Source organism: Anabas testudineus, chromosome 14 (genome assembly GCF_900324465.2).
Source record: "Anabas testudineus chromosome 14, fAnaTes1.2, whole genome shotgun sequence".
NCBI classification, from domain to species: Eukaryota; Metazoa; Chordata; class Actinopteri; order Anabantiformes; family Anabantidae; genus Anabas; species Anabas testudineus.
Window position 1 is genome coordinate 6,760,892 of NC_046623.1, and position 22,573 is coordinate 6,783,464.

Sequence of the window (22,573 nt, forward strand, 5' to 3'; positions counted from 1 at the left end):
CATTTGCAGCCTTACCCCTCTTCACCCCTGAAATCATGCATTTTTAAACAAAAAGTCTAATTTTTGTAAACAGTTTTACACAAAGTTATTACAGTTGCACTGGTTCAAACAAGGACTAAACCCAAAAATGGCAAGTGATCTGAAATGAAATAGGTCATGAACAGTGGGTTAGAGGTAGGTGCGCGCATTCACAATGCATGACATTTTTTTATAGTCTGGCACCCCACAGATGTCTGCGTGACAAACTACAGAACTTCAGAATAGAGCCGAACACTGAAACCACTTCCTTATCTTATTATAGTGCAAATGGAGAAGTAAGACAAAGACAGCCTGATCAGAGTGTCATTGATCAGGATTATTCTTATTCTCCCTCAGCTCGATCACACGTCGTCCAGCTCTCTTTGCCTGCAAAACAGCTCTCACATATTTATTATATATAGAAAACAAGATTCTTCTTGGGACTCTGTCAAGACCACCAACAGTGTAAGTGATTCTATCTTTTAATTTTTTTTTTCTCAAAAGTGTAAATGCAGAAAAAAAAATGGACAAAAGAACAATGGCATGAACTCTAAACAGAGGGAAATACATTTTACCATCTGAATAATATTTTGTTTAATTAATTTAACTAATCCAATTTAATACAACAGACTTGAAATAAATCCTCCATGAAGATCATAAAGTTTAAATTATTTCACTAAAGTGTTGATTCCATTGTATTTATATTTTAGAGATGCTGTTTAATTTCACTGCATCGTTCAGATAGAGTCAGAGAAGTGTTTTCGCTGTTTAAGTGACGTAAATAGGACAAAATAATGGAAACACTAGTCAGTATAACACAGTGGAAATTAACAGCACTACAAATTGGCAATATTTAACCAGCAACTGGGCTTTAATCTTGGTAAAACAATTTTGAGAATTATGGTTTGCCTGTTTTATTGCCAGCTATTTTCAGGAACATGCAATTATACCTGCACTATTTAGAAATGACAAATGAAAACATGTGAGTGTGTAGTGGTTATTACTGAAAGAAGAACTGAAATATCTGAAACTAGAACTAACATGAAATACAAAGTACAAATTACAGAAATAAAGTATTTTAAATAGCACTGAATCGAATGCTGTCGAGACTTGCAGTAAGGACGCAGGTCTGTCAGGCCGATATCGAAATAATTAAAAGTTAACAAAAACAAGAGAAAACTCTGATCTGAGTTATTACTGGTTTGCAGAAGCACAACATGAATTAGTCAGGAACCCATCACAATTCATCACAATAACGAAATCTAAAATCCAAAGAACAGGTTGATATAATATATAAATATTCTAAGTAAATGTTATTATATATTATGATATAAAATGTCTTAGCCCAGGGTTACACACAGATAGACAGTTCTAACAATAGTATAAAAAGGCACATAATAACTCAGCTCAGGTGAATCAGAGTGAGTAACTTGGTACGCAGAATTCATGTTAGTAACTCAGTCAAAGGAGTTCGGGTAAGAAGCGACGTTCTCATTTTACAGAATCATGTAGTTCCCAGATTACAGTGATCAGATTCCATGTTGCAGGTTCACAGGTTTTAGGTTGGTTACTTAGATTAAACACTGTAACACTGTGTTGTAACACTTTTCATTGACTATGTGTCATTTCATGTCTTCTCAGGTACCAACATGTATGGCTTCCTTTTTCTACTGTGCAGCTTTGGAATCTTAACTGTACAAGCTGAAAATAACAGCCTGGATGATCTATCAACCACACAACCAAAAACAGCCCCGCCTGAAGCCAGCAGCTTGATGACGAATCAGTCATCTTCAAAACTCACAACCTCCTCCCCTATTCCTAGCACTTCATTAAGGAATAAACAGAGCACCGCCACAACAAGCACCACTACTACTACTCCCAAAAGTATAATTCAAAAGTTTGAAGAATGTTTCCTATGCTTCTCGGTAGCTGGCGGGTTGATCGTAGCCTGTGCTGTCCTGCTCATTTCTACTTTAACGTTGGCATGCAAGGTGTGCCAGCTGAGCAGACGCCTGAGGAGGCTGAGCATCAACAGTGACCTGATCAGCAACTCCGAATACAAGATAGGAACCGCCGAGAAGGACAAAGACAAGTGTGAGCAGGAAGTGAAAGAGACCAGCATGTTAATGTCTGACATGGGTCAAGCGCAGGAGGACATGGGCAATGGTACCGCCAAGGAAGAAGCAGGGAAGGCAAATGAAGAGGAACAAACGGGAGAAGAGAACAAGAAGGAAGTGGAAGGCACCGCCACCGATGAGGAAGCACCGACAGTCACCGCTGCTGAAGCTCCGTCCACCTCACAGCCGCAGGAGGATACCACCAATTCCCAGCCTAGCGCTGTGGCTGCTCCCTCGGAGGAGGTCGCTAAGGAACCGGAGGATGTGGTGTAGAGTTGTGCATTTCATGTGCATCACCCGAGCAAATGCTTTCATAGCTTTACAACCCCTTTAATGTAAATACACAATCCGTTTTTTAGCAGCTTTCGTATCACAGCAGTTTAAATAAATGTGTGTGCTGATAAATGTGATGTGACGTATTTGGTTTATTTAGTATTTCTCACTTCATTTTGTTTGTTTTGAATATAAATAATACAGTAATATTATAATACACCTTTGTGGAGGCCAACATGTGACATACACTGTTTACTTTTGTACAACATTTCTAACATATATCTGCATGAAACAACCATAGAATAAAACACAGATTAATATGAATCTTGTTGTGACTGCTGATGATTATGAAGCCATTTGCCATTTAGTTGTGGCTGTGTTAACTGTGTGTGTGTGTGTGTGTGTTTGTGTGAGATAGAGAGAAAGAGAGAGAGGGACGCTTGCTTGATTAGCAAGCAGAGAATGTGCCTCTTCTGGGCAGTGCCACTGAACTCAGAAAGAACGCTCTCTTTCACCTCAGCCAGAGCTGACAAAGCCGCACACAAAACCTTTTGAAAACCCCAATACGGGGTGGCTTCCGCCATCCTGTGCAGATATTTGTTTATCTGCTTACTCATGACGCCGTAATAGATGTGCACCTTTCATTCGAAAGTCTGAATGGTTTGTCCTCCACAGTCCAGCCTCTGCCGACTCGGCCCTGAATCGAAACCTTCAACTCTGCAGTGCAAAACACAAAAGCAAGCGGATGGCAACACCTTAGGGTAGCTCTGCAAGTCAAGGGGTGTGATGCAGTTTAGGTCATCCTCAATAAATCAGCTGTTAATGGAATTATGTAGTCAAAGTGAATAAGGTGAAACTTTGAGAGGAGGTGGATCCTGGTTGGAAGTGAGGTAGATGAGGTAGCAACAAACAAATAGGAAAAGACTCACTGTGGTAGCATAAATCAGTCCTGTACTATGATGCAACATGATTAAGGTGAACTCATAACATTTTGTAAGTTTAAATCCTGATTAACATCTGTCTCAGTGCTGATAAGTTCGCTTGGTGTGTAATTCAGTGTGGTAAAGTACAGTGATGCAGTGCAGAATGGACAGTAGCTGATGACAGGTAGGAAACTGCAGTGAGGGGATGTCCTCTGCAACAAGAGGAGCAATGATATTATAATTGCTCTTTAAGCTTTTTGGGGCAGCCTCTAAATTTAGATGGGGATAATAAAAAATTACAGCAGCACTGCATTACTTTGTATAGGGGATGCAGATGGTAGTGTCGAATTTATCTTGAACACAAACAGCTGAAAATGTATCATTTAATCTAAGCAGAACAGTAGCTGTCCCTTTAAAATGCAGAAGTAAATCCTGAAAGCTGCTGGATGTGGGATTGAGGGATTTTCTTTGAGGCAGTCTTGCATTCAGGGACCCCTGCAGAATGCGCTCCATTACTCCTTACCCCCTCCCAATACTTTCCTCTCTCACCAGCACCCTCCTCCCCTCTCACTCCACTGCACATAGTGGATCCAGATCCTGCAGTGCCTGATCGCGCCGACCCAAAAGATCCAAATAAGAGCCAGCAGAAAACTCGCGACTGAGAGGGCACCGACAGACCAAAGTGCACGGCGGTGAAGGCGAACCTCAAACACGTGCACGGGACAAGTGAGCAAGGGTCAAATTCTGTCGTAGAAAAAAAAAAAAAAAAAAAAAAAAAAGTTCACCTTCAGCAGAACAGCAGCTGGTCCTGAGAGAGGAGAAAGAAGAGAGTGGACCGCGAAAAGGAGCAGAGAAAAGTGACTGGAATGATAAGATGAAAAGGTGAGTGAGAAATAAATTGACTATCCTCTTTTAACACACACTGTGCCACACCCTGGATCACATATACTGCAGTTTCAGCAGTGTAGAGCTCCTGGTTCTATCTTTGCTTGCCTCTGGACACGCTGATGTATGAGTTCTCTGTGGAGTCATTAAGAAAACCCATCTATTGAGCTAGTTCTCCTCCTCTGAGAGCATGGGACTGACTGCACTGACAGCTACTGATGACCGAACACGTAAACTGATGCCAAGGAAAATGACTACAGGGACGTCTCATCCTTCGTGATGAATGATGTTCTTGAATAGACTAGAACTATCCCCACAGATCAGGTCAAATATTTATCATTTATATGCCTGGAAAGGAACATGCCTGCACAATTATGGGAGCCAGTTTGGCATGTTCATTTGTGTACCTGCAAGCAGTGCAGTGATGTGGAGAAAACATTGGACAGCTTGTGTGGGACTGTACACTACAGCGTGCATGTGCATAAGAGATGTGGGTGTTTCTCTGTGTTTGTGTGTGTGACAGAAAAAGAGGGAGAAAAAAGGAGATTCTAGCAGAAGGTGGAGCTCTAAAGAAACAATGAAACCAGTTCATCTGCAGTCATGATGCTTCTTTTACATTACAAGTAGCAAATGTTTGCATCCTACTGTCCAAACACGGTGCAGGCAACATTTCTGCGTTCACAGTGCTGCTCGTGAAGCTAGAGAAGAGTAAAAACTCCTCTCCCTGTTGTTCTTTTTGCAGACATGTGCTCCTGAAGACTTCCCCTAACAAAGCCCTTCTGGGACTGCTGCTTGTGTCGTTGCTGGTGTTGCACGTCCTAGCCGTGTGTCCCTCCATGTGCTCCTGCGGCCGCAGCCACAGGGAGGTAGACTGCTCCTGGAGGGGTCTGAGGCAGTTGCCCGAAGGCCTGCAGCACAACATGCGCTCCCTCAACTTATCCCACAACCGCTTTCACAACCTGGACGGCCAGCTCACCTCCTACACCCATCTCCGCATCCTTGATTTGTCTCACAACCGGCTCGGCCACCTGCCCACCGGCTTGCCTCGTTCACTCTGGCAGCTCTATGCCGCCTCAAACCGCCTCCAGTTGCTGGACAAGAATGACACAGCCTACCAGTGGAATCTGCGATTGCTTGACCTCTCGAACAACAAGCTTCAGCGAGCCACCTTCATCAACAACACACTGATCAATCTGTGCACCCTCAACCTAAGCAACAATATCTTTTGGACTTTGCCCACCAACTTGCCTATACACCTGGAGGCTCTTGACCTGTCCCACAACTTGCTTGTGAAGGTGCTACCGGGTTCTCTGGACCGGCTTTCCAGACTAACTTACTTATATCTGCACGCCAACCGCTTTTTCACGCTGCCATTCGGAGTGCTGAACAAGATGACATCACTCAGACTCATCACTTTGGGAGACAACCCTTGGGCCTGTCACCTTCATACCAACATTACCTACTTACTGTCCTGGATTCAGCACACCCCTGCCCGTGTCCTAGGCTGCCCCTGCCATACCCAGCCTGTCTGTGGAGGGGTGCGCCCTGGCAGGACTGGAGGGTGGCACTTTGCCTCCTACAACCTGCCCCCTCTGGCAGCCAGTGCCCAGGACCTTAGCTTCACGCCTCCTGACACTGGTGTCACCAAGTGGTGGTACTTGTCTGGTTCTGCTCTGCTAAGCACCTCACACCCCCCCAAAGAGACCTCAAGTACACCCAGAAGCATGGGCACGCACCTAGCTATTAGTCACTCCTCTGCAACTGCTAGCCCAGCTGCTGCAGATCACACGCTAGACACGGACTCCCAGCTCTTCTCCAGCGCGAAAGATGCCTCACCCACTGACTCACTCCGCCCCACTGACACAAGCTTCATTACTGAAATTCCCATCAGGGCTGACTTGACGCTGGCCACAGACCAGTTCTTTACAACAGAGAATCCCTCCATGCACACAAAGAAAACAACCACACTTCGCACCAGGAGTGTGAGGAGGCCGAACCAGGCTCCTCTTAATGGCCTCAGCAACGGCTGCCCGGCTTTGGCGACCTGCTCCTGGATGCCTCTCCTTCTGTCGATTACAATGCAACAAGTTCTCTGAAAGGCAAATTAAAAACACTGCACATCCATTCACAGCGCACACGACTGTTGACTGTTTTATTTGTAGATTAACAGCTTTGTCCAGCAAACAAGATGATTTACAATAGAAATGACAGGCTTTGTGATACATTTCAAAATGACTCATTCTGAGTATGGTATGATGGTATTTTTTGAATTATAGGTAAAAACAATCTTTTAGTTTTTCAAATAACATTTTTACAGGACTCCCCTTAAACCTCAGTCTTAAAATTATACAACTGTAATGAATTCAGCTTAACACATGATGGCACTATACATTCAGGAACCAGAGTATTATATCGTTTGGTGCTTATGTGCAACCACGATTTATGTAGGTGCTTCATGGTACATTTTCTAGCCTACATATTATGATTGTATGTATATTTTATCTTTACTATGTGGATCTACAACTATTGGCTGAATTTGGCTTCCTGGTCAGGACAAACATTTGAGATTCAAAGTTATTATTATCTCCTGTGGTATGTTTTGCCTGTTTTACTAGATGTATGCATGCTCGTTTGTCTAAATCACTGACTATTGTAGAAAAGCATTCTTTTCTGGATTCATCATGACGTTAGAAACCAGTCTTCATACCAGGGAACAGCGGAGACTCTGCGGAGCAGAGGGCAAACAAATGGACAATTTAGTGTCACTATCTTTAACACACCCTGAGTGCCGAGCGCCGCTTCTGTATTTCAATCACATCGCACACTTAAGTGTCCTTCATGATTCAGTGACACTTGTGAAAATGATCTGCATGGTGATTGGACGCTCCAGGAATGCTAACTTACTGGTATATTGCTGCAGAGTATCAAAGCACAGACATTTTCAGCTTATTTATGTGAAATGTTAAGATATTCAAATCTTGTTAGCATTAAGCAGAAATAGCGGCAGTGTACCAGCCTACAGATTTTACATTTCAGTAATACATTCACACGAGGTGCCAAAATAGTAAGTAAGCTGCATTTGATAAACTAAAGAAGACAGAGTCAGTTTTGGATTGTTCTTCAGGGTGATTTCTGTAAAGTGGAATAAACGTGCTGAGATATTTACAGCTATTTGATGATTGTTTGAATATAGCCACACTACATTTTGCTTCATTCTACAGTTTCACTCCACGCCGCACTGCTGACTGGTGCTTTTAATTTAAAACTGTTTCAGTGATTAAGTCTCAGGAGAGAGGCCAGACACGCTGCAATTATATTTTTAGTATTCAACAACTTCATCTCCCATGTGTCTTTGACACAGGTGTCAACTCTCGTGGGGGCTGCAGTTGCTCAATAATAATAAAAGAAAAACAAGGAGGTTAGAAAAGTTAAACCGATCAAACTGCGACTTACTCAAATGTAATTAGCATAGATTTTCAAAGGTATTTGCTGAATTTGAAGAAGGAAGGTTCAGCATGAGCACAAAAACATTTAATCTGATTTTAGTCAGACCTTGCCTCACAGTTAATCAACTGGATACTGCCCAGAGCAAACACAGCCTTATCTATCGGTGATTGAGTAATAACTCGAAAATATTATGTCCAACCATGTTGCACTGTTCTTTTTCTATAAGAAAATAGTAGAAAATAAGCACCTGCTGTACTTGCATGCTTACATAGCATAAATAACCGAAACTATGTGAACTACTAGTGCATGAACTCTATATGGTCCACATCAAGAGAAGTAGGAACATCTCACATGCAGAAACATCTGCGACACGGCAGGGTGGCACAGGAAAGGGAGAGCCCGGTGAACAGGTGACCCTGAAGTTCAGCCAGGTACAGGCCCAACCGATGCCACCCACGTACTGAATGGTAAACATGTGATGCAATCCCAATGGAGCCGTGGACTGTACTCGATTAGCTCACTCGCACTAAGACATTAGTTGAAAGCCTTGAACAGGAGCATGTTGTTGTGAACGTTTACTGGAAACACACAGTATAATGAACATCATGAGAAGGGGTGAATAATAACAACTCATCATTTTATCTGCATGCCAGCTTTCACTCAGAAAAATCGAATGTCTGGTGAATACATTGTGCGTATTTATAGCTTAGAAACAGAAGCCAAAACAGACAGAAACCTGTGGTTAGTGTGCTGTTTATTTGTGTGCATGACTCACAGCGTAAAGACAGACGACTTTCATTTTCAATTCTTTTAAAATTAAACCCTCTGTTCTCAGGTTCTGTTGCTAACTCCCCTCATCCATTATTTAATCAGATTTTACATGTTAAGAGTTGTTTAATTGAGTTTATTCAGTACATTTCTGCAAGTCTGCAGAATCAGACGTAGGTTTCCAGTGTAGGCATCGTTTATGAAACTTCAAAAGACAAAACGAGGATGTGCAACTCAGATATGGATTCTCAATTCTTATTGCAATATATATTTATTTATTGCTAGGACCTTGTAATGTTTTTATTTTTTCTTTCCATGTCCCTTTAGCTGCACACGTACTATATGTGCCAGGGAGCTGGCCTGCTGGCCAATTATTTTCTCTGTAGACAACACAAAGTAATGTCAGATTTCTCTTCTGGTTTCTTCTAATAACTGACAAGGTGTAGACAGCTAGCGTCATTTACTGCTGCCATAACTCCCTTTTTCCTCTCTCCACCCAGGCTTGTATTGAATGAACTGCCTTCTTTTTTTCAACCGCACTCAGCAAGACTCACCCTTAGTGCATTTCTTTGTAACCAACAACCCCACTGCCCTCTTGTGTTCTTCAACTTCAATTCAAGTCACCTTTGGCTTTATATATAACCCTGTTCAGACAATGGCATCATAAAAACTTAAAAAACATACAGTGTGTTGTAATGTGTTACAATTCACAACCACTCACTGTGCATGTGTACACAGATCTTTGTTGTATAAAAAGTATCTAGTGGTCCACTGATAGATTCTTGGTGTCAGTTAACACCTCTGATCCTCTGATTTTAATCTCTTCTTATAGAAATGAAGTGAGTCCGGAAAACACCACAACATTATAGTTGTTGCCCTTATTCCAGCCTGTAGCTCTCACACAGTCTCCCCCTAGGTAAGACAGGCCTGAAGGCCACTGTAGGTGGTGACCCTGGGGATAATTTTAGACTCGCGTCTCCTAAAAGGAGCATAGCAGACTTCTCATTTTGAGCCATGTCCATGGGTACACATGCGGACTGAGAGTCACATGTATATGTGCTGAGTGCCCTCTGGTGGTGAAGGGGCAGAAATGAATGTTTAGCCCATGACATGGCAGTCAGAGGAAAAATGACTGTGCTCTTCCCCAGGTCACAACATGCCCTTGACAGCAACTATTCCCCAGAACCCCTTTAAAACACTGTCACTACCTTTGAGAATGCACACAAACCCATGTTTTTGTTATGGAGGTAAAGAAATACTGTATTTAAGTCAACTGCAGTGATACAACTTGATGTACTGATGAATAACTCCCATTTGACTGATGATTGTGATTTAAATAAATACATAAAAACATCTATGCAGACACATTTGTGACCTTTTCAGTCATATTCTTCTTCAACGTCAAACACAGAAATATTAGAAGCAACATTGTGATACAAATACAGCTCATTGGATTCAAGTGAAACCTCTTCCTGTGGACAGTAACTGTATAGAAAACTAGAGACCTATTGTTGCGGGCCATTCCGACAGGCTAAAGCTGACATGCGTGGTGGCGTTACACAGAGTGACATGCTATAACTAAAACCAAACGCTGCCAATTTCACCTCCTCTGAGCCTGCATCACAATATCAATTGTAACCCAGAATTAGGCTGGTACCCAACCAAAGAGTGCTCAAATGTTGCAGATAACGTTTATCTGATAAACCTAATCTGTATTGACAGTTTGGGTCTATATGCCAAGGCTTGCCATCTCTTTGAGCCAACAGCAATGTTTTCCAGTCTGGACACTGATCAGCTGAAAAGCGAAATGTGTAGGAATCTGGAAGAAATAACAAGCCGTACTCTAGCAGCCAGAAGACTGATGAGACAGGCAAAATTCAACCCTGCAGCATAGTGGGGGGAAGCTGAGGATACGGTATCTCTCGCTCTTGTCTCAATGGCACAGACAAGGCAAGGTCAGTGTTAAGGTCGGTGGTTGCAGAATAGGAAATGGTTAGCAACTGAGAGAATATATCGTGGCAGCCAGTTAAGGAAAACAAGGTAAGTAAAGACGGGAAGTAAAGAAAAGTCAAAGGAGTAGAAAACAAAGAATGAGACAGAAGACGACAGTGGGGCCTGCTCACCATTCACAATGGCTGTGCAGGACATACAGGCATTCATGAAAGCAAACTGGATCAAGTCGTGCACGAGTGTCTTAACACTGTTAGAAAGAGGAAATCTTAAGCGTGTGCTGTTCATTTGCATGAGAATTAATTTGCATGGCGCACATTTGTCTTGAAGAGGATTTTAACAAAATGTACTTTGACAGAGTGGAAAAAGTTCATCTGGTGATGGAAAGCTCTGACTCGAAGTCAGAAGTTAAAATGTTTAAAAATGATGCAGCTCACACGACTTTGTGTGTCGGTTTGTGTACGGGGAAGGTGTGTACCATTTCCTCGGTCTTGTCAAAGACTCCCAAAAGGCCACCACACACATCTTTCTCCCCCACTGCTGACTGTACAGGCGATGGGACGGCTCCTCTCTGTGCTTTAATACCACACGTCACCGTCTGTAAGACACACAGCTCTTTCTGGAGTCGTTCAAACAGCAGCCAGAACATTCCAGGGAGCAGCAGGGGCACGAGCTTATCTCCCAGCCCAGTGGAGCAGGTAAACGACGTCGTCATCATCCACTTGACTTGAGCCTGATTGGTCTAAAAGAGCCCCACATGTAAATGGTCTTTTAATACTGAGGTAAAAAAAAAAAAAATACAACAAAATAAAATAAAGGAAAGAAAAAATGTAGTTAATTCTGGAAACACTCATCTTCAGTTCATGCACAGTTTGGGGATTTTGCTTTGCATACAGTTTGAAACCTACTTTGGCTGTTTTATTATACTCTAGGGAACAATTCGTCCTTAAGGGGTCTTAGGGCACAATAGAACACTGTATTTTTGGGACAGTGCAAGCATAATTTGTAAACGTGGTGAATCCTAATGCATTTGAGATATTTCAAAAGTCAATATTACAATTTCATTTTTTAATAATGTGGATGTCTGAATATCACAGTGGCCTATCTACCTGGAATGCTAATGTGAAGCCTCGGGCACAGCTTAATTAACTCATCTGCGTAGTTACAGAAGGCATAATAGGAGAGAGAAATCACTCATCACCAGAACATCCTTCCTACTGATCTGTTTTCTTATAGTTTCTCCATGTGGTTCTGAAGATAGACATTTGCAGTAATCCTCATATATCATGTTTGGTCATTGCATTTTTTTTTTTTTACACAGCCACCGGAGGTAAAATATACTTCAGTGATGAGAGCAGAAATGTGCGTTTATTCAATTCTTCAGTTTACCATTCAATAATTCTACATGGCGGAAATAGACTTTTATAAGATGCTAAGTTATTCCTGACAGGATGAAAGAGCAGGTAGTCCGTCGTTTGGTGGGTGGCTAATTCCTGAAATAGGACTGTCAATTATGCATGTTTCGATCTGGCTCTCTCCCAGCAGTCTGAGGGGTGCTTTAACTCAGCAAAGAAGGAGAGGACACTAGAGGGAGACAATTTGTTCACATCTGCAGCCTTCTCTGCAGCTTTCCTCAGGATTCTGAATTTCACTGTAATAGGCCCTCGTGAGGAAAGTCGAGATCACTCTATCCCAAGTGATCAACGTGAAATCATTCACAAAATCTGAAGGATAACATTAACAACATCTCGAGGGTGTTCGAATAATATCCATAACAATCACATGTGAGTGACGGAAGGTATTTACTCTGAGATCTGAGGTAGGATTAAAGTACATTGGATTTTTATTTTGAAACATGTGGTGGGCTGTGATAATTATCACATGTGCAAATGTTTAGACATGCCCCAGTAGACTTCGAGTTTCACTTTAAGGGAAGCATCAGTGTTTAAAATGATTTATTATGATACATATTAACATTAGCAAACATGTACAGATAAAAAATTAGGTTAGTGTTTCATGCACGGATTGTATGGAGGAATCTGTGCAGAGAAAATGGGTTATATGTGATCCAAGAACAATTTCTCCAAGGTCATGTGAAGCTTCTGAGGGCGTAAAATGATTACTGCAACAGGAAACAGGATGCCTCTTCTCAAAACAGCATCTCATAACACTGCCAGTGAGTCTGTTGCTTCTCTCACTTTCTTTTTCCCCTCAGCTCTTTCACACACTATCAATTTTACTTCTCTCTCAATCCCCAAATCCTCCAGTTTTCATGCAAAGGCTCGATTAGTTACAAGCTTTTTCTTTCTTTTTTTTTTTTGCAAGCTGAGTTTCCTCTCTATTAAAAAGCAGTTCATCTTTCAGCACTGAATGCCGACTATAGTTGCAGTGACACAACTACATGATTTTAGAAATGTTTGCATTTTCCTTGAATGTAAAGCAAAGAGTGAATTATGATTCAGCACGGACGAGTTTAAAGCGTGCAGGATGAGAGTGCTCATTCTCTGTCACATTCATAAATACTAAATCATGATGATACAACTGTGTGAGCAACAAGGGATGTTGTACATACCCTTCCTTTTTCTACTCATTCAGTACTAAATGCTCAACTGCTCCAAAAGCAGAGCTGTCACAGAGCCTAAAGTTGCTTAAAGGGGGATAAACATTTTGGGCACTTTCATCAGGCAGTGGTGGCTGCTCAGATTAAAGAAGAATGCTACTCAATTTAAAAATCTATCCATGTTTCTCCTTCAATCAGCGCAAAGAGATCGAGAAACCCAAACCTAGTGCTGGTCTCATTCCCAAAGATGAGAAAGAGTTGCTGATTTGTACAGTTTAAATATGACACGGTGTGTCTGCTTTGGCATCAGGTGGTTTTGGTTCCAAATGCGGTTTACAACCTTTGATCAAATATTGTAAAATGTCACACCTATTGTAGCTTTTCTGTCCTATTTGACTTTGCCCCTTCATGGTATAATTCTAGCAAACAGAAAAGCCATGAAAGAAAAAAAAAAGAATAATTTACAACTACACTGTGAAAACCAGGGCCTTAAGTGTTTTTATTTGGGCAAAAAAAAAAACATATATTTTTCTCTTTGTGTGCTAAGTCCACAGTGACTTTGGCACACCTTGTGATGAGCTTTAAATCCTGTTGTTTCTCAGGCCTCATATTGCATGTCAATTTACAATTTATAGCCTCCTTCACTTTTCTCTCTCTGCAGGTGGATTTGATTTTCCTACATTCACATTTAGGCATATACTGTACGATGCTGCCACACATTTGACAGCTTACGGAACATGCAACAGTAATAAAATCTTAGATGTATCACCCAGTGGCATGGGACAGAACAATAGTGCAAAGAAGCTGGAATAAGTAATAGTCTTTCCTACAAAGTGTCATATTTCCATTTTCTCTGACACTCCTGTGCTATAAGGAATTGCCACCAATTGCTTCTATACCTTTGTTTGAGAAATACAGACAGTTGCAATGTGGAGTATCTCTTAAATAGTGACAGAATTGTAGCTGTTAAACTGTCAAAAGTGCTGTTATTTGGTTTTTATCTAAGTCATTGTTTCAGAAACATGCTGCCTGGCCAGATAAGAAATTCCCTCTGGTGGAGCACTGTACAGTCAGCAGTGACAGCCCCATTCAAGAAACTTCTGAATGTTAATAATGAAATATGATCACCAGTCACATTTCATATAGCTCTGGGGGGTGGTGGTGGTGGGGTCTTATATTCTCAAGCTAAGATGCATAAAAACTGCATTTATTCGGCTCGTATTTGTTGTTGTCTGAATGGTTTTCTTGCATGGATACAAAGGTTTTATATTATTTAAGAAATAACTTGTACATGAAATGTACTTATGTTCTTTTGATAGCATACTGTGTGGATATAGAAAAAATAAATAAATCTTCTGCAAACAGGCATTGTTCTCGGTTTTTGGTTGCCCAGCCCCTTCTTCTCCAGGGTTATGAGGTGGATCAACCAGCTAATGCTACCCCCAATATATTGTACATTGTGCAGAGAGCAGGGCTGACAGCTCATTACAGGTCATCTACATGAAGAGATTCACAATTACTCCACTGTATGCATGGATACCATACCTCATTGATCTCCAAAGGAAAAGTCCTTGTTGGCTATTTTGACAAATATATGAGTTAAAGGTTACACCACGGGGGCACCCGCCGAGATTTTCCACACACATTTCTGCAGGTTTTAAACTTGCCTGGACACAGATTTGATAACTTATGGTAGTCAACCACCAAAAATAAGACATCTTTTCTGAAATTATCTTGCAATTGATATTAACATTATACCATTGTTAAAACGTGCATGGAACATACATAAAGCTAATGGCCATAGCTAAGGCATAGCACATTTAAATAACAACAAAAATAACCTTGTATAGGAAGAAAGTATGGCAAATCACCTTGCAATTATATTATGAAGTGCACTTGCACTTTTAGCTCATCAAAACCACACACATGTGTTAAAACAACAGTTAGATGACGAGATATGGCCTTATTAGATATTATTTACCAAACAGCTGCTCTCTGTGTGTGTGTGGGGGGGGGGGGGGACTATATTACATGGCGGAAGAAGTTAACATGGGCTAATTATGGAAAAAGAAATCGCTCTGCTGCCACTTTCCAGTGTCCTAAAATAACACAATTACCCCCAAATATCGCACTGGGGGGGGGGGAGGAGAAGGGTTTTGTTGATTTCTTTTTGGTCATTGATGGTGTCCACGGGGCTTCAGAGCAGCAATAAGCCACTTTCACCTCTAGTGGCTCATTGCTTAATTAAATGACAAATCGGAGGAGTGCTTCGCAGATTGGCCGAACTGACGTCAATTGGATTGGTTAGGTGACAGCGCCAGGCTCCGCCCCCCCCCCCTCTGTGGGCCAAGGTAGCGCATGCTGAGGGAGGGAGGGGGCGGGAGCAGGGGGCTGAGCTGATCCCACGTGTGACGCTCTCATTCCCGGCTCAGTGATACTCTCGTAGCGGCGCTCTGCTTATCTCCGGCCGTATCTGTGCGCGTCTCTCGCTGCCGCCGTAGTCCCAGCCCATAGTTTGGAATAGACATGGAAGGAGACGGGAGTCAAGCCACATCCGGAAGCCTAAATGATTCCCAACATGACCCGGGGTAAGAATCTGTCTACATTTCACGCTAAGCTACGGGGCTTTTTTTATTTTTTTATTTTTTTATTTTTTTGGTTTGTTTGTTTTTTGTTATTTTATTTCTCATGTTACCACGTCTTGGAGAGGACTTGGACTGCCCCCACAGTACGCACTTCACCGCGGCGCACGGCTCCGCTTCCAGATGCAGTTTTAAACACCTCAAGCTTTCGTAGCGAGAGTGGCCTCTCTCTCTCTCTCTCTCTCTCCCTCCACCACCTCCACCTCCACCTCCACCACCCTCCTCTCTCTCTTTTCTTTTTTTTTTTTTCCGCGAAGACACTCTTATTACTGAGCGCGAATGTGCTCTCATAGTCTTCCTTCATCCTTTAAGGTCGCTTTTAGAAGTAGTTAGTCGTCAAAATGGCCGAACTGACATCTGGACTCACTTCTGTTGTGTTTTCCCCTTACAGTAAAATGTTTATCGGTGGCCTCAGCTGGCAAACCTCACCAGGTGAGACTGTTATTCGCTTTTACGCCGTCTCCAGCATTTCTTGTTGTTTTGTCGCTGTGACTGAGTGCTTGTTGTGGCTGCTGCTGGCGGTGTATGTGCAAAATGTGCACTGTGCAGTAGTGTACTGTATGGGATGTCTCTCTCTGGTGTGTGTGTGTGTGTGTGTGTGTGTGCACGATGTTATTTTTGATCTCCGTCCATCTGAAGTCCTCTATTCGACCCCTATGCGCATCGCGGGGTGTTTCTTCCCCCCCCACCACTCCTCACCACCCCATCCCCACAAATACAGTGACAACAGCATGCCCATATGTTTCCACCAAAATGACCCGACATATTTTCTCTATTCACAGACAGCCTTAGAGACTATTTTAGTAAATTCGGAGAAATCAGAGAATGTATGGTGATGAGAGACCCCACGACAAAGCGCTCAAGGTAAACGCAGGGCTTTTCTACTTTTCCTTTCGACTGCATGCCATGATATCGCTTTACTTTGTCCGTGTTCACTATTAATCCGGCGAGAGAGTGTGTGTGTGTTTGTGTGTCTGCGCGCACACGTGTTCGCGTGTGTGTCTCTGTGTGTCTGTGTGTGTCCCCCGTGTGCGCGCCTGTGTGTGTGTGTGTGTGTGTGTGTGTGTGTGGTTTCACAGCAAGCCCCAGATAAGCTTAAATGCTCGCTGCTGTAAAGCTGCGGCCGAATGCAATTTGACATTGACTTTGTGACTGCACCACAATGTTGGTGTAGTGTCGTCTTCATATTGTAGCGGAGCAAACAACAGTGATCAGCAGCGCTGTCCTCAGTTTGACGTTCAAGTGTGCCACAGGACATCCATAATCTGGATTATGAATACATCACAGTGCAATATTGTAACGATAATAAGGGCACAGGAAGATGATGGTGCTGTGAAGCTCGTGTGTGTGTGTGTGTGTTTGTGTTGCAAGTCACAACATACAGTGATAATTTGCATTTGGTAGAAAGAAATCTGATTATTATGTTTTTTTTTCTGTGTATGCATTTATTATTATTATTATTATTTTAACACTCTTTTTGTTTTTATCTGTGTGTGTCTTTGTTTTTGCAGAGGATTTGGGTTTGTTACGTTTACAGATGCTGCCAGCGTAGATAAAGTCTTAGCTCAACAACACCACGAATTAGACTCAAAGACGGTGAGTTAATTTTATGTGCACCCTATGTAAGTGTTTCCTTGTTTTGTGATTGCACTGCTGTGCCAGTAAAAGCCCTCAGTGTGATTTTTCATTGCCTGAGGCCCTGTGGGGAAACACCTCTTAGGTTAACAGGCTGTGTGGATCAAGGTCATGTGTAAAGGCTAAATGTATGATGGTCGCTTCAACACTAAGCCTAGCAATAAAACACAACTCTAGGGTAACTATTTTATATGTGTTCACTTTCACTTCTCTGGATGAATGGGGCAGACACGCCCCCTTGTTCACTGCAGCCACATGTGCGCATATCTCATGTTCCACTGACGGCCGTGCTGTCCAGCTCTGCTGCCTCGCTACACTGTGACCCAGCAGATATCACATTGTTTCACCCCTAATGCACTGATAGTGTAAGCGTAAAAAGAAAAACCCAACAAACTTTTAAAACAACACTTGAACAACACAAAAAATGTTGACCAACTTTTTTTAAAACAAGACAGACATCATACCAACTAACTGGCTACTGTAAGGTCATTTTATTATTTACCTTTAGTAGTATAGCAACAATCCATAACAAGTAAGTCAAACATTTACTCCATTAACTTTTGTTTCAGCTATATTGGATTTACTTGCTTTTAGAAATTTGCCAGTAGATGAATAATTAAACATGCTAGTCATTTTTGAGAGATGTCTGTAGTGATGGATTAGATAGGGTTCAGCTGAAGTTATATTTGTCTGGGATTTCTCCTCGGTGGGTGGTAATATCCAGACATGCCAGCATAGTTTTGGAAATGGAATAGTTCATGTTGAGGAAACATACTTTGTGTGCTAACACGACTGAAGGCAACTGGAGGAATATTTTCTGGATTTTGAAAGACAAATAGATTTTCTTAAGGTGGCAGTGTACAGTGTAATAAGGATACTCTCTGTACATGATGGAACACCTAATGCTGATGTAAGATTGGTTGTTTATCTTCTTGAGCTCAAGTGTGATGGGCACAGTGCGGAGAGAACTTGCCATGTTGAGCAGTGGATCTCAGCTTATTTTCCTTCCAGTCCTTTTTTGTTTTGTTTTTTAAGTGAACTTCTGGACAGTTTTCAGACCAGCTCAGTGATGCTTTACTTCTCCAAACTTGTTTATTGGTTTAGTGTTTCTGCTCATCTAAAAAAAAAAAAAAGACACATAAAACATGATTGATAATAAACTCAAAATACATTATGGTTTCTTATAAAAAGGTGGCAAGCATACAATTGTAAGGTAATTAGCCTCCTCTGTTTACCCCCTACTGTCTGCTATATGATTTCCTTTTTAATATTTCTTTACCTCTCAGTTTCTCACTCTAACATTGTGCTTTAGTCCTACATTTTAAATGTTATGTTAAGCTCTTGCAGCTGTATCATTGTGCTACGGCAATAGGAGTGATGAGTACATGCAATGATTCTTATGTTTTGAATCAGTGAATATAAAGAAATACTCTGTGTGGCAGTGAAGTGATGATTAAGTAGGGATAATATCTACTGCAGACATTGCAAAGCTCTGCAGTAGAAAATACATTGAAGCAGGTGAAAAGGATGCTTGGAGGGGTAACAAAATGAACACGCTTTGATGAAGAATCTAGAGGATTTTGATAACTTGACATTTTGACTGAACAACTTTGTGACAGCTTGACAGCATATATACTTAAAGGAAAGGTCGGAGGGGATGTGTGTGAAGTGAGGGTTGCACATAAAAAATATACTGATCTGTACTTTCACCAGTGTTTCCCTAATGTTTGATAAATTAAGCTGTTGTTGGTTAAATGCCTTGCTTATAGTCACTTCCCGAGTGGTGGCAACAGTGAAATTCATTAGGTTTAGCTTGATGACCTCCTGGTCACACTGCAGACTAAAGCCACTGCTACGTCTGTGTTACAACATGTTATTGATTTTTCACCCCTTCAGAAAAAAAGGCAGATTTTTTACCTTCGGTTTACAGGCAGTGTTGTTTTCAACATGTGCAATATTACCTGGCCTGTTTTCTTATGCATTATGCTGTATGTAAAGCTCAGAATCTTTTTGCTTCTCTGAAGGTGGTATGCAAATTCTGTATTACAAAATAAACATTGTTGTCATTTTGGGTCGCCTATGTTTAAATCCATAGGAAAAGAACAAAATACTGATAAGATGTACATAATCACTGGCATTAAATCACATCACTCTAACCCTTCAATACAGTATTGAATTCAATAGAAATGAATAACCTTGATTTTGAGTTCTGAGGTCCAATCACTTATCTCTCTTTTGGCCTTAATGCACAGCCACAGCAAAGTTCTCTAAACGTCTTGCACATCGGTCACAACTGGCAAGTCTGTTGAGGTTTTATTATTTTATGATTATCTATGTCTGGTATTTCCCCTCTAAAGATAATTATGTTTTTGCAGTGGAATTGTATTGAACTTTTTGGGTCAAATACTTTCTTAGATAGTGGAGAGTAGAGAACTGACCAGAAGCGAAAGGCCCGTCCAGGGGAATGTTGTGATTACATAGTCAGTGTCTTAAAGCCTTAGGCCATCAGGTTGCCCTGAATGAACTATTTGTAATGACCATTAACATAATAATAGTGGACACAGACTTTTGAGCAGTGTATTTTAAAAATAAATTAAGTCACATAGATATGTATTTCTATTTGATGTTTAAACATATTTTGTCCCTATGTCTTCTAACCTGACATGTATTGATTAAACTCTTAGTTTTGTGGTAATATGAACAACTAGTGGCTTTGGCAGAGGGAACAACATACAGAAATTGATATTTTCTAGCAGCTAATGTGTTGTTGTTTATTCGTCAGCATGCAATAGAAGATTACAAACCTAAGGCAGCTGTCTGTGTCTTCCTAACCATTAGTCACTGGGCTGTATCTGATGTGCTGTCGTATATCTTAACATTCACACTATCAAGATTGCATTGCATTAGGATCTATCATATCTCTTACAAAGTCACTCTGCAGTAATAGAAAGAATGAACTGGTCCTGCAAATGCGGATGCTTCTCGATGTGCTTGCAGATGTTGGTTTGATACTAGCCTCCTACTTTTGCAGTGCCTGAATGAATTCTTACCAGTGTTTTTGTCCCTAGTAACCTTGAAAGAAGTGAGTGGCTGGAGGTGCTGTGACTGTGAACAAGTTGACTCATACAGCATTATGTGTATTCAAACTGGGAACTGGAAATCATAGCTAATTTACATTTTTCCTTGTTTCCCTTTGTTTTTAGTTTACAGATTGTTTTTAGTTTAAAGATAGTTGGCTGCGTGAATTAAATGATGTTACATTGTGATTATGACAAGCAGCTCTTTCAGATACAAATATACTATTAATAACCAACATTTAGTTAAAACACAGACACAAAAGAATTGTGTCTTAGTTGCACTGATCTCAGAAACTCAGTTTGGATCATTTTTGGCATAACATTTTTTTTAACAATGTGCTCTGCTTTTGGTCCGGTTATGAAAACACTTACTGTAGACTAGGATGAATGTGAATGAGACATATGGAGAAGCACAGCCTGCGGCTTCAAAACACACATGCTGGTAATTCAGAACATATTTACCATTTTTCATGATGCCTTGTTCAGTTTAGAAATATGCAACTCATAGCATCTGTTCCTGAAGATGTTTCAAGGCAGGCCGGTATGAAAAGGGGAGATCACAGTACTCAAGTTTGCATTTGGGAAGTAGCAGTTGAAATCTTTACAAGGAAGTCAATTAATTTCAGGTTGATATTCTTTATTTTCTTGATGTAAAGCAGTTAAAATACATCTATATACATGGAGCAGGGATAATTTCCAAGCTTTATTGAGTGACCCCAGGTCAGCTTATCTGGAAATTTTGATGTTTTAGGTGTGTCAGGAAACAACCCAGGAGGAAAGGAAGAGAACAGGGACGGACAAACGGTTCTAGACAAATCTAAAGCAAATCTAAAGTGAGGTCAAATCAGGCAGATAAACCCTGACTTGCTCTTGTTCAAGTTCAGCAGGTGCTTGGTCTTCTGCAATTCAAATAATTATGTGATCTGTCTCTTTTCAGTTCATACAGAACATTAGATATTTGTGGCAGGTAAGGCAGTAAGGCTGTATCTTGTGTAATATAAATTAAACTGGCTCAAACTCATAATGGTGTTGCATATTTTTGAGCGAGAAAAAAAATCACCAATTTGCCTGCCGAGCTTGACATTGGTAAAATTCTCATTATTGATTTGAGGAGCATAACAAATTGCCTTTTTGAGGTGTTATTCCACAGCGAAAATCAGTAAAGATTGACAGCAGAGATATGAAACATTTATGTTGTAATTTCTTGTCTATTCTGTTGGTATCACACACGCACACCTGTGGACCTGCTCACACGCTTAAATTGGGAGAAGAAGCTGCAAGCTTTGATAAGACTTTTCCTTTTAGCTTAAACACCACATCATCATACCAGTGTAGATATGTCTTAAGAGAGTGGAAGAGAGTTTACCCAGGAGCCGCATTAATATATGAAATCCTTTTGTAAGATGTGAACTTAAGATATATGCTGTTTCCCTGCCCTGATCTCCCACAGTCGCATGCAGAAACAGCCCTCTGAGACCCTGTAGTAAAAGGCTGTGAAGATAAAAGATCGTGGGTATGGGTTGAGGGGGTTCCTCTTGGTCTGTTCTCATTTATTACAATGACATATCAGGTTGTATGATGTCTTGAGGAAAGAGTAAGGGTGATGTAAAGAGGCTATAAGGTGAGCAAATACTTAATCGTGCTCCATTGAATCTTTTTAGAGTGAGGGGAAAAATAACTTGCTGTGCTGTGTGAGATACAGTGCGTTTTTAACATGTCATCATCTGGGCTTTTGTGCTCCTCGTTAATTGAACTGTGTAAACTTAGTTAGGTGGCTAAGATTTCTCTGAGATTCCCCTTTCGCAAAACACAGTATGCCATAATTGCTGAGTCCTTTGATAATGAGATTGCATTAGAGGCTGCCAGACAAATGTACATAACAGGTACTGCTACCATTAGATAGCTACAGTAATTTAATCAATAGAAAAAAGGCCTCATGCATCCTACAGCCTGTTGCAGCTAACAGATGCTGCTAATAATCCTACCCTAACCCACAGTGGCTTGGAATTTGTCGTGTATGTGGGTCTTTTGTTTGGTTATATAAAAAGTGACATTACAGTTTCCTAGAGCTCAAGGTGACATCACCAGATTTCTTGTGCTGTCGACCTATAGTTGCAAACCCCAAGTTCAGTTTGGTGTAATGTCATGGTGAGTAGGTTATCAGGGTAAAGAGACTTTAAGAACTTACACGTATAAACTCTTTAAAAAATACATTATTATTTTTCAATTGATTGACTGATTGTTTATTAACCCCCCACCCCTGCTCCTCCAATTTGTA

The 22,573-nt window shown here is 41.2% G+C and overlaps 3 protein-coding genes across 8 annotated transcripts in view; all 3 read left to right on the forward strand.

Moving 5' to 3' along the window:
- Positions 1–283: 283 nt before the first annotated feature.
- On the forward strand, positions 284–2,732 carry LOC113169113. Its single transcript, XM_026370272.1, has 2 exons — positions 284–483; positions 1,660–2,732. The coding sequence occupies exon 2, from the start codon at positions 1,668–1,670 to the stop codon at positions 2,406–2,408; it is 741 nt and encodes a 246-aa protein (XP_026226057.1). The 5' UTR covers positions 284–483; positions 1,660–1,667; the 3' UTR covers positions 2,409–2,732.
- A 1,360-nt stretch (positions 2,733–4,092) lies between these two features.
- On the forward strand, positions 4,093–6,589 carry LOC113170620 (oligodendrocyte-myelin glycoprotein-like). The gene is made up of 2 exons (XM_026372774.1): positions 4,093–4,213; positions 4,959–6,589. The coding sequence occupies exons 1-2, from the start codon at positions 4,206–4,208 to the stop codon at positions 6,310–6,312; spliced, it is 1,362 nt and encodes a 453-aa protein (XP_026228559.1). The 5' UTR covers positions 4,093–4,205; the 3' UTR covers positions 6,313–6,589.
- Positions 6,590–15,363: 8,774 nt separating this feature from the next.
- LOC113170032 (RNA-binding protein Musashi homolog 2) overlaps positions 15,364–22,573 on the forward strand; it is a 197,017-nt gene continuing 189,807 nt past the window's right edge. For all 6 annotated transcript variants that reach the window (XM_026371891.1, XM_026371892.1, XM_026371894.1 and 3 more), the window contains exons 1-4: positions 15,364–15,529; positions 15,975–16,015; positions 16,366–16,447; positions 17,095–17,179. In XM_026371891.1, the coding sequence (XP_026227676.1) occupies positions 15,468–15,529; positions 15,975–16,015; positions 16,366–16,447; positions 17,095–17,179 (270 nt within the window). In that variant the 5' untranslated portion in view covers positions 15,364–15,467. The remainder of the gene's footprint in view (positions 15,530–15,974; positions 16,016–16,365; positions 16,448–17,094; positions 17,180–22,573) is intronic.

What these genes read in the sequence shown, in the direction of transcription:
- LOC113169113 (XM_026370272.1), top strand. Translation starts at nt 1,668, where the DNA reads ATGTATGGCTTCCTTTTTCTACTGTGCAGCTTTGGAATCTTAACTGTA.